General features: G+C 40.4%; 1 protein-coding gene across 1 annotated transcript in view; it reads left to right on the top strand.

Annotated features, from left to right (window-relative positions):
- The window catches only part of LOC138811391 (lysophospholipid acyltransferase 2), a 118,556-nt gene that overhangs the window by 72,434 nt on the left and 29,746 nt on the right, over positions 1–16,376 (top strand). Inside the window, exons 4-5 of the mRNA XM_069999122.1 lie at positions 1,868–1,963; positions 12,095–12,150. Of these exons, the coding sequence (XP_069855223.1) occupies positions 1,868–1,963; positions 12,095–12,150 (152 nt within the window). The remainder of the gene's footprint in view (positions 1–1,867; positions 1,964–12,094; positions 12,151–16,376) is intronic.

Below are 16,376 nucleotides of genomic sequence, written 5' to 3'. Positions count from 1 at the left end.
ACTGAGCTACCTTCCCAGCCCTTACTTGGGGGTCTTATGTATGTTTGCTGTTAAATGGTGCCTGAATCTGCAGTCTGTTTTTGGCACCCAAAATGCTTGTTACAGTAGCACCTCACATAGAGTTACCAGCTTGGGTTCTGTTATGTCACAACATCAGAATACAGTGGCTGATATACTGCGTTGTTATCTTGCTTATGATTTTGTGGCTCAGGAGCTCAGAAAGGGTTCTGGTGGGTCTTTAGATGTCAGTTTCTTCACTAACATATGGAAGGACTGATGCTTCTTGGTATGCACTACCCACACAGCACTGTCTCTGTCTTTGTCTCTCTACACACAATCTCTTTGTTCTTCAGAGTTTCCCCATACAGTGGTCTCAGGTCACACTTCTTTCATGACAATCAGCTTCCAGAAAGCAAGAAGTAGCAACTTCCAGGCCACCCCTAACATTAACAAATTGTTGCTTTGGAATAACCTGATGACTGGCACAGTTAGAAGGCCAGCCTGGATTCAAAGGGTGTGTAGAAGTAGGCTCTTCTTGTTTGGGAAGTAGGTCAGTGTGCAGAAGAGCCTATACCATGGGAATACTGTTGTGAACATCTTAGGAAATACAGACTTCCCCATGATATTTAGAAATGATTCCTTCTGGTTTGCCTACATTTTCTGAATACATCTGCACATGTATACTGTTTAAATATTCACTTGGTTTACCATTTGAATCAGGAAGGTTTCCTCCCTTACCCTTTGTTCAAAGTTTTTAAGAACGTTTTCATAAAACCACCTGAGCTGCCTACATGACAAGCTTACGATTTTAGTTTAAACAAATATATTGTTTTCCCCTTGATGTTTTATGTATAGAAAGTCCTCCAATTTGAGAACATTTTAATATAGTTCTATTTGGTATGATTTTATATTTTATCTTCTATTCATTTAAAATCATTGTAGCATAGATCAAGGTATACTACAACTACCTTCCTTTCTACCCAAGTTGGCCAGTAATGCACCTCTCCCCAGTAATGAACCTCTCCCCAGTAATCCACCTGTCCCCAGCAATCCACCTCCCCAGTAATCCCCCTCTCCCCAGTAATCTACCTCGCCAGTAATCACCTGTCCTCAGTAATGCACCTGTCCCCAGCAATCCACTTTTCCAGCAATCAACCTCTCCCCAGAGATATACCTCTCCCCAGGGATCTACCTCTCCCTAGGGATTATCCTTTCCCCAGCCAGCTACCTCTACCCAGTAGTTTGCACTGCAGCTTTTATCTCATATAATGTTCCAAATCTTATAGTATGTTTCTAGGTTCCTATTGTCTTACTGAAATATAAATTATTTTTTCCATATTATGTTTTCATTATTATTTATACTATTTCAAACATTGTTTCTGGAAGACACTAAAATACGTCTGTGATGTGTAAGTACTACCTGATGCAAGTGTGTGTCACAAGGGAATGCATGACAGCCTGCTTTTCAAAGTTCAAAATACGTTTTCAAAGGATTGCTCATATCAAAGCTACGGGATTGTTAGCATATAGCTGAGCCAGGTATTTTCATGGTAAATTTGGTTTTCTGGTAAGCAAGAATTGATACCAAAAAAAAAAAAAAAACCCAGGTACCAAAAATCACATTGTTATGCATGTAATCAGGACTTAAAAATGTGCAATTTGATGTATGGATGTCTTTTTTAAAAATTGAATAAAGGCAATAATTAAGTAAATGAGGTGGTATTTATTAAATCAAGTTATTTGTAGAGTAAATCAAGGAATATTTAATTACTAAGCCATATCATTTAGTTATTAAATAACTTGAAAATGAATGACTTACCAAATGAATCTCTTAGTTTCACTAACCCAGTTTTCATTTGCTTTTCAGATGCTGTTTTGTGTTTGCTTTAGGATATCTCACCGTGTGCCAAATTACTAGAGTCTATATCTTTGATTATGGACAGTATTCTGCTGACTTTTCAGGGTAAGATTAAAACTTTGATTAAATGACTGTGTTATCTATTCAAACAGATGGTTAAAAGGCAAAATATAGTTTTATTTAGTATTTCCAGTGAAAAGGCATTAAGCATTCTAGCTGAAAATTGCTTTGTGAAGTTAGCATTTTTCTTATGATAGGTCATTTATAATACTACAAAAGTCACAAAAAAAAACTTGTGCTCATAATTTGTCTTATTTCTAAGTATATAGCAATGAAAATTTTTATCTGACATTCTGGTATCAAAAACATTTTTTCTAATACTGGTAGAAATTTCTACAAGCATTTGTATGAAAAGGCAGTCCTCCTCAAACCTTCATTCTTGCTATTGATGCTTCTTCCCTCCCTTCCTCTCTCTTTTCTTTCTTCTTTTCCTTCCCCCTTTCTCTCCTTCCTTTCCTCCTTTTTCCCTTCCCTCATATCCTGTCTTAGCATTGCTAAATCTCATTCTGTAACAAAGCTAAATGGATAACTGTGGCAAGGCACATATGAACTAACTTGCTCCCATCTTTGTAAGAGAATGTGTTAACACCTTGGAGCCAGGTGGGCAGTTGGGGCTTTTATTCTTTTTTTGTTCATCATATCAAGCCTGTTAGCTTTCCCCATTGAACAGGCTGCAGAAGACTTGCCTTTATGTCAGTCTTGAGCATTCTGGGCAGCCTCAGAATGAGTAGTCCATCTAATTTGGGGATAAATTACATTTTTCAGTAGGAAAAAAAAACTGAACAAAATAATACCTCTTTAAAACATGTTCAACCATAAAATGGACTAAAGTTACATGAGAAAAAATAGCTCATATAAGAACAAAAATTTTAGAAAATGGAATATCTTTTTCTCCCTAGTGAGATAAAAATGAATTTTATTACAGAGATTTAAAAAGTAGGCTTGGATGAAAGGAAGTTGCATCCAAAACCAACAACAAATGTATAAAACCAAGCCAAAACAAAAGGAATATAGTATACTAGAAAACCTAGTTAATCAAATTATCACAGTTTGAATGAATTTGAGACACACACCTGGAATGCAGGGATGGAAACAGATTCTGACAACTCAGCATACAACAGTACATGTTCCTGAAGAACTACTGGGCAGAATCAATGCATACTGGGTCACTGCAAAAATCCTTAGTGAATTTGAGGAGGCAGCCAGGTCATGTGTTGTTGTAGTGTAATGATGTTGGAAACTAGTTGTGGAAGTTTAAAAGTGTCACACTCACTGGGAAACCTAACTGTCCTGGGAATAGCAACCATATTGGTAGTGTTCCATTGGTTTTCCTCAGTGCTCAGCCCATAGGGGCACTACTTACTGAATCAGTAACAGTAATTCAATTAAAAAAGGATGATTAAAAACACATTGGGGAAAAAACAGACAACACAAATAGGAAAACCTGAGCTGTGGTTCGCAAGAGGTATTTCCCAAGATATAAATTCATAATTTTCAAAAGCTATGTATAATACATGAGATGTGTAAGCAGTTAATATAAAATACAAACCAAAAGAACATTCTGAAGTCAGTTTGTAACTGTTGATAACGGAAACACTATTAGCAACTAGGAGTTTGTGATATTGCAGTCATGAGATTTGAAAGTAAACTTTGGACCTGAGAGTTCTGTACTCGATACAGGCAGGTGGTGGAGGAGCCGTGTGGCTGTGAGTCCCTCTAGTCTTAACTTTATCCACATCTTTCTTTAGTTTATATGTTGGGGTTTAGCATGCTATTTCATTGTCAGGTAACTTAGGGGACAGGTAGGGTTGAGATAGATGGGGTGGGAGGAAGATAGAAGTGGTGACACCGATCAAGATGTAACCCCTCTGTACAGTATTTTCACAAGAAAAAGAAAAAGAAAGCATAAAAAAGATGTACTCATAAATTGGCACATTGAATTGAAGCCTTTTTGCACAACTACTTGAAGATAAAAAATACTCTTTCTTGAAAAAAGTGTGTTTTGTTCTTTTAAACTACCAGATATAAAAACGCAAAATGTAGCATAATGAAATTGAATTGATTACACAACTGTGAAGGTTGGTACGAACACAAGTTTGTGAGTCTCGTTCAGTTGGATCTTTGTCATCATCTTTTAATGTCATTTATCTGCTATCCCAAACTCCTGTCATTCTCTAGTTCTTTAGGTAACATCATTCTCATTCTCTAGTTCTTTAGGTAACATCATTCTGTATTAGTTAGGCATTGGCTAACTGATGCTAAAATAGCCTTATAATTTCAGCAACTCAATATTTAATGACTAAGGAACCTTGCTTCTTGTGGGTTCACCTCCTTCAAGCTCTCTAGAATCTTCTTGAGTCAGCTGACCGAGGGAGGGCCCGGGCTGCTGAGTGGAAGCAGAGGGAGCATATGCCTGCTCATGACTCTGCTCACATTCTGTTGGAAAAGACCATTACACTGGGCAAAAACTAGAGCAGAGTTTAAATCAAGAGCATAATGCCTTTTAAAAAATGGAGTTATAGCCGTTTAAGCCAGGCACTGGTGGCTCACGCCTGTGATCCTAGCTACTCAGGAGGCTGAGATCTGAGAATCATGGTTCAAACCCAGCCAGGCAGGAAAGTCCATGAGACTCTTATCGCCAATAAACCACTAGAAAACCGGAAGTGGTGCTGTGGCTCAAGTGGTAGAGCACTCACCTTGAGTTGAAGAGCACAAGGACAGCACCCAAGCCCAGAGTTCAAGCCTCACAACCGACAAAAAGAAAAAAAAAATCCAGTTATAGAACCGCACCTGTAATTCTAGCTACTGAGGAGGCTGAGATCTGAGGATCACAATTCAAAACCAGCCCAAGCAGGAAAGTCCGTGAGCTGCTTAGCTCCAGTTAACCACCAAAAGCCAGAAGTAGAGCCATGGCTCAAGTGGTAGAACAGCAGCTTTGATCAAAAAGCCAAGTGAGAATACAGGTTCTGAGTTCAAGCCCTACCCCATCCCCTCCACACACACACAAAATTTAAGATTTCTCTTAAGTATTTAAATGTAGTCTTGTTGCTCTTGTTGTTGGTCATGGGGCTTGAACTCGGCCTGGGCACTGTCCCTAAGCTCTTCAGCACAAGGTGAGTGCTCTACCACTTGAGCCACAGCACCACGTATGGTTTTCTATGGGTTAATTAGAGGTAAGAGTTTCATAGCCTTTCCTGCCCAGGCTGGCTTTGAACCGTGATCCTCAAATCTCAGCTTTCTGAGTAGCTAGGATTACAGGCGTGAGCTACCAGTGCCTGGCTTAAACGTAATTTTAAACATTTAATTATGTAAAAGGAAAATAGTGTGGCATTTTAAAGTTAAGAAACCTATTTCTAATACTCCCAGCTTAATGTATAATCTTTATCCTTTAGAAGGAAGTATTTGACCAATATAAATGAACTGGTAGAGGTTAGACACAGGGATGAATTAGCTGAAGAAGGTGCCCCAGGCAAAATGAAGTTAAAGCGCGCACTGTTTATTTTTATTTATTTTATTTTATTTGTCTTTTTTATTGTCAAGGGGGTTACAGTTACATAAGTATGGTAAATAAGTATATTTCTTGTCAGACTTGTTACCTCTTGCTCACTCTTTTTAAAATGAACACAGGTGGGAATATAAATTAGTACAACCACTATGGGAGTCAATGTGGATAGTCTTCAAAAACATGAGAAACAGAACAACCCTATGACCCAACAGTACCCTTTGTGAGCATTTATCCAAATATTCTCAAGTCAGAATAGAATAAAGACCCTAGTACACCTGTGTTTATTGCAATACTATTCATAATAGCCCAGGTGTGGAAACAGCCCAGATACCCTACAACTGAGGGGAAAAATGTGCTATCTGTATAAAATGACATTTTTATTCATCTATTAGGAATAATATTTGGGTAGAACTGAAAAAATTCCTATTGAATTAATTAAGTCAGGCTTTGAGAAACAAGGGGCATATGTTTTCTCTCATATGGCCAAGTTATACCTAAAAGAAAACATACATAAACGTACATAGAGGGGTATGTGTGTGTGCACTTGGTGAAACTGACTGCAGCATGTATACTCAGGGATGGTTTCCATAATGTAACCCCTTTGAACAATTAACAGATAGCTTAACAAAATGAATGCTAGGAAGTGAAAATGGCAAGGATATGGGGAGGGATGAATGGAGAGAGGAAAGGAATACTCAGTGTACATACATGAAAATGGAAGTAGGAAACTTGAGATGGGATAGATGGCCGGAGGACAGTGGTCAAGGGAGTGATGCAGTGTACACATAAATGGGTATTTCAAGTTGAAACTCCTTTGTATAACCATTTGAATGTAATTTAAAAAATGAAATGGACCCAGAAAAGCAAGAGTCACTCGTGGGCATATGCTCCCTTGATGAAGCCCTCAGGCATGGGGACCCTTAAATATATTCTCAAACATGAGCAGAAAAGGTCCTTAGGATCCTTAAGTAGGTTAGTATTGCAGCTATTCAATGAAATAATTCATCCTTGGTGCTTAGCTGTCCCATGCACTAAGGCTGGAAAGCACAGGAAATGAAGCCCAGCCTTTCGTAATGAGCCAGCATGAAGTCTGTTTTGTATGGGACTGATTGACTTTCACAAGGTATGGAAAAGCTGTGTGTGTGTGTGTGTGTGTGTGTGTGTGCGTGTGTGTGTGTGTGTGTGTGTGTGTGTGTGTGTGTGTGTGTGTGTGTGTGTTCAAATATATTTTGTTAGGTTCAGGATATGTTTAAGATATTGATTAAATAAAAGGGATTCTCCTTAATAGCAGTTTTTCTATTTTCAAGAAGGTTAAAAAAAAACCCAAAGCGTGGTGCCATTGGTGCATGCCTATAATCCTAGCTACTCAGGCGGTCGAGATCTGAGGATCTAGATTCAAAGCCAGCTTGGGAAAGAAAGTCCATGAGACTTACTTCAGTTGCTACCAAAAAGCCAGTAGTAATACTGTGGCTCAAGTACTAAAGCACCAGCTTTGAACAAAAAAGCTCAGAGACAGTATCAAAGGTCTGAGTTCAAAGCCCCAGTATTAACACAAAATAAAATAAAATTGTTAGATTCCACATTTACTTCAGAAAAGAGATGCAGGAGATGTTTAAAACCAGTAACTTTACTTCATATAAGCATATAAGTTAGTATAAGATAAAGGACTTGAATTTCAAAAGTAAAAAACTATGACAGGAACTAAACTGTAAAACCTCACTATAGGAGATGGAACAGTAGTAACTTGAGAAGCAAATGGTTACTTAGATAGTAGAATTTGGTCTTTTAAAGTTGCAATTCCATTCAAGTTAACCTATCTATTCTAGAATAGGTTTTTTAGAATATGCTTGAGAATAGTGAATTCAACACAAATATATGAAAATGTTACTACTATACTAAGGTTTTCTAAAATATGGAACCTTTGAAGAAATAGACAAGGAAGCTGGAGATTTAGAAGCAGATTTTTATAGAAAAACAATGGTAGGATTATAACTCATTGGTGAAACCCTGACTCAATTCTTTGAGAAATGTAATGGGGCAGTAGGTAGAGCAAAGAAATGTAAATCCTTGTGTCACATGTGTAAAACTAGGTTGTAATGGTAGGCAAGAGTAGTTCTGTCAGAAACATAATGAGTTCTTAACTGGGATATGTGATGTCAACCAAAAAGAAATCCATGTGAAATAGTTTTCCATTCAAATCAAGACTGTATCTTAGAGCTAAGTAGATAGCTTTAGAAGGTGCCAGTAGTCATGTGTGTCCCTTCAGCTGAGATAATCATGGGCAGTGCAGGTTGCAAGGTGCCTGCGTAGGTAATGGTTCTTTAAGCATAAACTGTTGGTCTAAAAACAAAGATACAATTGTCATTTGAAGTCCAGAGTTAGAACATCTGTCCAGTGAGTCATGAAGGCCTTTGTTGCTCTTCATAGTCTTCCTCTCACATTCTTGCCCAGTAATCATGTAGTAAAATAGAGATGTTCAATTTATTCAGCCACCCACAAACTTCAAGTTTCATTCCTCCTAGTTCATCCTGCAGGGAATGTCTCCCAACTCTTTGAGGTACCTGCATCTAGCTCCAGGAAACATGCTATGTAGCTGCTGCTAGTGTGGTTCCAGTTACCAGTGTAAACAGCCTGGATCTGTTTATGATGTGCTTTGTCTGTTCCCCACCTCACCCTTGCCTTTTCTTCTGAATTTCTGTATGCTCACTGAGCAATGTACCCGACGTCTATCAGAAACACGCAGTGCCCTCCTCACTGTGGCCCACCGAGTCCTCAACTGTGTGTCTATCCCACTTCTTAGCCTGTCTTCTCTGGACTTTCTTCTTCAGCACTTTGATTCACCCTATTCTTTCTTCAGAGCACCCTTGCAACTATCTTTGTGTGTTCAAGCCCTGAATCTTAAAGGCTCAGAGTACATGATTTGTTTAGAGTCCTTCCTCAGCAAATTCAGTGTGTATTTTCCCTCTTCTCTACACATTTATTCAGAAATCTTATTTGTTTCATCTAACACTTATTTATGTAGTTACAGTACCCCTTTATCCAGGGCAGATCTAATTCAAGAGCCACAAGGAATGCCTGAAACCACCACAGTTCAAACACTATTTATGTTGTGTGGGTTTTTTTGAATATGTAAATAGCTACAGAAAACTTGCATATTCACTTAAACAACTTAAGATTTCTCTTTGGCATATCTAGGAAATGCCAGCATCACTACTCTTGCACTCAGGGCCATTATCAAATGAAATAAAGGTCATTCAAGCATGAGCAGCATGGTACTGTGACAGTTGATCTAATAGCAGGTGCCTTTTGAAGGCCAGTGGATACAGTGCATGATGTATGGGAATTGCTGGACAAAGCAATGATTTGTGACCCAGGTGGGGCAGAATGGATCTGCATAAGATTTTATCATGCTACTCAACCGTAGCACACAGTGTAAACTTAGGAATTTATTTGTGGAATTTTCCATTTAATGTTTTGACTATGGTTGAGTGTGGGTAACTACTCACAAAAGTAAAGCAATGGCAGAGAGTGTCTTCAGAAAGAGTGCTTCCCTTTTAACTATTGTGTCTCTCAGTGCCATGTGCTTCTGAGCAGCTCCAGCTTTTACGAGGGGAAGGTGTAGAGGTGAGAGGGGACTGCTCTTAGCAGCACCTGCTATGTCGCCCACGATGCATAAGGTATTTGTCACAGTGCGATTTTGTTGGCTTCACGTAGTCTCACTGTTACCTCCATGTTATAGGTAGAACTGCTTTGAAAAATGGAAAGTAACTCCTTACTCTTCCACCAGGTTACATGGTAGAGCCAGGGTTTGTGTTTGGGCCGGCTGTCTGTTCTGTCCCCTGACCTCTGTTGTCTGATCGCCACTATGCACTGAGGACACTATGCTGAGCTGCTGGTGTTCTGTTTCCCTGTTGCTTTTGTCCCTTTCTAGGCAGAAAGTCTAGCGTTTTTATTAAAAAGTCTTCCCTTCTGATGAGCATTAGCTGTTCTCTATACTTTCTGCATTCTTAGCCATCTCATGGCTAAGATACCAGTGAGTAGAGTGATGTCCTGTGAAAGGAAGAGGAAGTGTCACCTGAGGTACTGCCTCCCTCAGTGGAGGTTCTGAAGCCTGCTCCCCACTCCCGGCCCTGCCCACTCAACTCCTTGCCTCCCCCTGGGGGACAGGAGATGGTCTCGGTGCTGGCAGGTGAGGTCAGCCTTCCTGGAGACTTAGGAGGGAATTGGATACAGGAGTGCCATTCATTACAAGGTCAGCAGAGTTGAAGTGTCGGTAATGGTGTGAATCACTCTGAAGTGAGATGTCCTGTTAAAACACACTGCAGCCAGACTCATTGGAACCAAGTGAATGTATAGGTTAATGACCATCCCTAACTGGAAAGGAAATGACAAAAGGATAACATATATTTGTAAACCAAGCAGTACTTGGAGTGCAGACCCTGTGCCAGGTTCTGAAGGCTCAGAGGCAGTGTTCCTGCTACTGAGGAGCTTGAGGCATTTTGGGGTGACCAAAAAGCAAACAGTTGGTTGCAGTACAGTATGGTGATTACTGTTTGATGAGAATGGACAGAGTAGCAGATTTTGACTAGACACCTGCAGGTTCCGTCAGGAACAGGCAGCTCAGTTACTCGCCCTGGGACTTTGTAAAGAGGGTGATACTGGCTGGATGCTAGGTCCTCAGGAGGTATCTTACCTCAGCAGACACAAAGGAGTGAGAACAAAATGAAGAGCGAGCCTGTGCGTGGACACGGGACCGCAGAGCTGCTCCAGTAGGCCTCCTGGACAATGCAGCACTTAGGTTGAGGCCTGAAGAAGGTGTGGTGCTCTGCAGATTAGATCCAGGAAGAACAGGCAGAGTGAAGCAAAGCAGCACCTGCAGAGTCTGGAGCCTGGTGTCTGCTCCCGGCCACCTCCCCAGCTCAGGCTCCTTTTGTGGTGGGGCTCTCTTGGAATCAGCACCGTGCCTTTCTTCCTCTCAGCCCACTGCACTGTCCTGACAAGTTTTGTGTCCTTTGAGCCCAAAGAAAAAGTTGCATGGATGTGAGGGGCACAGTAAAGACACTGAAAACAAGCACATATCTGCATTTCTAAAAGTCTTCACTTAGTATGACTAACAGCTTAATATGTCATTGTGGTAAGTTTAATAACTATTGTATCAGTTTTAATGAGATGTGCATGGCAATTCAAGTTAGAACTACAGGAGATGTTATAATTCACTGATAAGCTAAACTATAAAGTATTAGGCAGGGGGAGAAACATGGCCCTCCCTGATCCCATACCAGGGAAGTGAAGGATGTAGGGCATTTTTATAATCCTTCAGGGTATGGAGGCAGAAACACCAGGCAACCAGGTGTTCCTGGCAGACTTGGGGGACTAAGTTGTCTGAGAAGTGATTTCCTTGGAGTGAGTAGTGTAAATAGAAGAATCAGCTTTAAGGGAACCAAGAGAAATCTCTGGAAATTTTAAGAGCAGCCTCCTGTGACCTTGCCTGTTTCGGGGCATGTGAGAAGCAAACTTGCACATCTGCTTCCCAGTGGTGAGATGTTGAAAACAAGCTCTGGTAGCCCTAAGCTGACACTGAGAATCCATGTCTTCCTTGAGTCCTGGTGAGACCACTGTTTTGCCAAAGGCAATGTTGGACAGTGTGATTGGTGGGAGACCTCAATAGATCTGCCCTTCGTGAACAGGCTGCACAGTTAGGGTGTGGAAGGATGCACCCATGTGACCTGCTCCGAGCACGCAAAGTGCACATTCTGCCTTTAGGAAAAACATGACTCCCCACTTCTCTTGCCATTTTAAGAATTAACCTGTTGGTTGTTCTTTCATCCATCTGTAAACTGAGGCGACAAAGGATAAAATGAAATGCATCCTAGGGCTTTATATAGTCGATTTCTTTTCTTCCAAGTTACCCATTCAGTTAGAGTAATTTAAAAAATAGGAAGAAAGCTGGGCGCCAGTGGCTCACACCTGTATCCTAGCTACTCAGGAGGCTGAGATCTGAGGATCGCAATTCAAAGCCAGCCTGGGCAGAAAAGTCCATGAGACTCTTATTTCCAATAAACCACCAGAAACCTGGAAGTGGCACTGTGGCTCAAGTGGTAGAGCGCTCGCCTTGAGCTGAAGAGTGCAGGGACAGAGCCCAAGCCCAGAGTTCAAGTCCTACAACCGACCACAAAAAAAAGGGGCGGGGGGAGAAAATGCTGCCTTTTTTTTTTTCCCCTTGACACATTCTTTATAAGTTTTCTTTTCTTGAAAATACGCCAGGGCTCCTGGGCTGTAGGTGGCTGACCTGGCATGCCCAGTTTTCAGGATAGGGAGGCAGCACTCTCCCCCTTCCCTTTCTCCCTGTTTCCCTATCCTGCCTGGCTCCCCACGCTTACACTTCTCACCCAGTGTCTTCTATTTCCTACCTGTTCCCCTTTTCCCAGGCATTTTACTGTTCATCCTTGTGGCAAAAGGCAGTGGTATCTCAGAAGAAGTGCTCATCAGTTGGGTCCTGGGCATGTCTGATGACAAAGCCTCCGGTTACCTGTCTCTGAAACCTCTGGATGGTCTTCTTTTAGGAGTTTATTGATTTTGTTGGCATATAAGCTGAACAAAGACTTTTTTTTCATATGTAACAGTATTTTAACTTTTTTCACTTAAAATATTTAATTTTTGTCTTGTCACAGCCCAATGATGATCATTACCCAGAAGATCACTAGTTTGGCTTATGAAATTCATGATGGTAAGAATTCTGAAACTAATTTTTCATTGCTCAAATTAATCCTACTCAAAAAATCTTTTGCTTGAAATAGTATCATAACAATTCTCTGTAGAACAAGAAAAGGGATGGAGCAAGGTAAGGAAAACGTTTAGCTTTGCTTAGGTTATTAAAGTGTGCTTGTCATTTATAAGATTATTTCTTTGTTACTTTGTATGTTCCCCCCCCCCCCACACACACACAGTATAACCCCTGCTTTCATTGTATTTGATGTCGGTATAATTTGTGGAGGGGAAGGGAAAAAACAAATCGTTTAAATAGGGATACAGGTGGACCCATTGCAACGATGAGATGTACAAGTCGTTATGTTGAAAACGAACTTCACAACTTTGGTGGGGGGGGCAGGGAGGATTGGGGGGGGGAAGATGGGAAGGGATGGGAAGGAGAAACAAAGGAGGAGGCTACAATGCTTGATAAGAAATGTACTCATTATCTTGCCCATGTAATTGTAACCCCTCTGTACAGTATTTTCACAATAAAAAAATAATAAAGTGTGCTTGTTTCCCCTCAGTCTTCTATCTTTTTTGAAAAATAATTATTATCTTTAGTTCAAAAATGGGATTTTAATTCAACATATAAATTTATGAGTGTAATGCATTTTGATCAGTTTCACCACTTCCATTGTTTTCCCTCATTAGTCGCAGCTCCATTTATCTTGATTTTTAATTTAATCCAATGACAAAAGATAGTGTGATCTGATCATATGACCCACATTTGTGGTAGCTTATACCTACCTATAATGCTAGCTACTCAAGAGACTGAGTGTGGAAGATTGCTCTTTGAAGCTAGCCTAGGCAGAAAAATCCATGAGACTCTTATCCTGAATTAAGCACCAAAAAAGCCAGAAGTGGCCCAAGTGATACAGTGCTAGAGGGCAGTGCATAGACCTTGAGCTCAAGCCCCATGACTAGAACACGATGAAAAAATGTAATAGACTTTTGTCCTAAATCAAATTTCATTAATTCCTATCTCATCTGCTGTAAATTTGTATTCATCTTCCCCCTCCCCTGTATATTCACACATGCACATATTTGCATTTACAAAGATCTTTTTAGTATAAATATGTATAACTATCTTTAGTGAGTAGACCCCTTATTCTAACAATTAGGAAATGCCAACCACCAGGATTCTGAGTCTTGAGATTCATGCTCTTGTTTCTTCAAAAATGGAAAGAATATCTGCTAGGGTTGTCTGTGTAGACCCACGTGCCCCATCCTGTGCCTACTTCCTGGTCAGATTTCCTCACCCATATTCAGAAGACCAGCCTTGACTTCTGGGGAAAAAGTAGACAACTTCCATTTTCACTACTGACAACCAAAATAATTTTGGAGCAGGAAATTGATTTCTTTTAAATACCTTTGATGATTGTTTAGTCAAATGTGCATGTTCAACAGCAATTGTGTTTCTGCCCTTCAAAAACTAGAGCACCTGCACAGAAGACAAATTCTCCCTAGAGATGTGGCATGGGCAGGGACTGTGCAGGTAGACTTAGGCTCCAGGGTGCTGCCCCAAGTAAGCCCACCATTTGATCCACTTTGTAGGGTCTTTTTATGGATTACAATTGGCATATCATGTCTCATAGTTCTTACATCCTGAAAAATGAAGAACTCCACCAAGTATGGTATAATTATATGGCTCATACTTTCTCATTCTGTCAGATGCTGCCAGTGAAAATATACAGTTGTATTTAGGTGCTAAGACTTCTGTGTCATGCTGATGATGGCTCAAGCTGGGAGAATATAGGGAAGTCATGGCTCAGGGATACAATTTTGCGTATTAGTCTAGAAGCATCTGATGACAATAGAGCACTTCAGATATATATTAGCTGTATAATGTCTGAATTGTTCTGAATACTTTAGTTTTTCAAGATGTTTCCTCCCGCCGGGCGCTGGTGGCTCACGCCTGTAATCCTAGCTACTCAGGAGGCTGAGATCTGAGGATCGCGGTTCAAAGCCAGCCCGGGCAGGAGAGACCGTGAGACTCCTATCTCCAATAAACCACCAGAAAACCGGAAGTGGCGCTGTAGCTCAAGTGGTAGAGCGCTCGCTTTGAGCTGAAGAGCTGAGGGACAGCGCCCAGGCCCAGAGTTCAAGCCCCACGGCCGACAAAAAAAAAAAAAAAGATGTTTCCTCCCCCATCCTGGTATCAGACATCCTGCTGGCCATACCCCATACCACCTTCTACTTCATACTGCAGGCTGGAATGGAGGAATGGTTCCTTATCTGTTAGGGGGACCATAAGCCCATCCCTGGTTTGGTAATTTACAGGATTCCGCATGCAGTACTATTCACTAGTAAGATTAATTAACATAAAAGTTCCAAGCAAAATTAGTAAGATAGAAATGCCTCTAGTGAAGTACAGAAGAACCAAGCACATGTTTCCAAGAGTCCTCTCCTAGTGCAGCACAGAAAATGCTCTGATTCCTTCAGCAACTAGTGTGACAGCACTTGTGAAGGACTAACTGCCAGGGAAGTCATTCGAGACTCAGCACTCAGGGCTGTCACCTGGAGGCTGGTCACATTTCTAGGCTCACAGAAGGAAAGCAGGGGTTCCGAATAATCACACTTTGGCATAGACAGTCTGGGTACAAGGAACTGTATCTGTGTTGAGACTGTGGGACCTTCTGATGCCCACCTTGTCAGGTGCAGCAACGCTGCAGAGCCCATTGGATCTGGGCCTCTGCTGTAGCTATTATCTCTAAGCTACCAGGCCAGCAGCAGCATTCATTCCACAGCATCAGGAGCAGGTGTCCTTCTGTAGTAGGAAAATTCTAGGCAATATTTGAGACACTTCATCCCTCTCACAGATTGAGTCTTTCTTTCTACCTTTTTAATTTTAAACTGTATATGCAAGATCTTTGAGAGGTCACTATAGCAGCCTGGGTGTGTTTGTTGATTATGAAATCTGACTTGTCTCACCAGCAGCCTCACTGATAGCACTTTCCAGTAGAAGTACCTCAGCCTTGCTGGATGCTGATACCTCATGTGGAAATAGGAAAAGTCATTTCTCATCCATCATATGCTAAACTGTATATACTGTCTTGTTTAGTGTTCTAGCTTTTAAAAAATGGTATCTTGACCTTAATCTGTTGTAAGTCATTCTGTTTATAAGTACCCAGATTTTGAACTGAGAAGGAAGACTGCTTGTTGTACTTGTACACTTTCCACACCAAATTGTTTTATGACAGTCTGTCTCTTAAGCTGTATGTCTAATTGTCCTTGGCTAGTTTTCAGTTCTAACATCATCATAACCTCTCCGGCCCAAATGTCAGACTATACTGACGTAAGTAGTCTACCTTAAACCAAACACTTAGAAATGCTGAATTAATGCCCAACAAAATGTATATATACCAAAGTTTGACAACATGGATTTGGCTATTAACAAGGCTCTTTCCTGACAAAAGGAAGAGACACAGACTCAGACATAGATATGCACACCGAGAGAGACATACACACATAGACATATAACACACACATAATGTATTGATTTTTTTAAGTTACCTATGGTCATCATTTCCAAAGAAAGCCCTTTGTTTTGTGGGCAGAGTAGATAGCAGTGTCTGTCGTAGAGTTGTCTGGAGTATAGCATTCCTCTCTGTGGACTCCCTCCTGATCATGTGCTTCCTTTCCCTTCTCTTCAGTATTTTTTTTACCTGTCTTTCCTCTTCTGACTACAGAGAAGTAGACCTTGCTCATTGAAGAGACTTTGGATAGTACAAGTAAATACAAAAAAAAAAAAAAAAAGTGACAAGTCCTCTGTGTTTCCAGTTCTCCTCAGAGCCATACTTACTAAAGTTCGACTTCTTCCTTCATCTTCTTCCAAGATCTGGCTATCTATTTACATAATTGTCAAAAGTAGATACATAATTATTTTCCTTTTCCCTAGTTGTTGTATGTATAGGCAATTAAATTTTTTGTTATTGTGTATATGCTTGTCATACCCTTATCATAAGTTTCAAGTCAGACCTCTATATTATTATTTCCTTAGTTTAGATTACTAAGGTTAGGAGACAGAAAGATTTTCTCAAGTCTTTGCTGTACTGGTTTATAGAAAAATCATATAAATTCCTCTTAGTAGCTCATTATTATATATTCTTTCTTCCTACTAGAATATAAGTTACAGAAGTAGTAGGAATTTCTTTCTCCTCAAAATGCTAGTACTATTCCTGGGTGTTATCTTAAGGCAATAAT

Source organism: Dipodomys merriami, unplaced genomic scaffold (genome assembly GCF_024711535.1).
Source record: "Dipodomys merriami isolate MVZ:Mamm:240054 unplaced genomic scaffold, mDipMer1.0.p SCAF_524, whole genome shotgun sequence".
Taxonomy (NCBI): domain Eukaryota; kingdom Metazoa; phylum Chordata; class Mammalia; order Rodentia; family Heteromyidae; genus Dipodomys; species Dipodomys merriami.
This window is presented reverse-complemented; position numbering and strand designations above follow the sequence as displayed.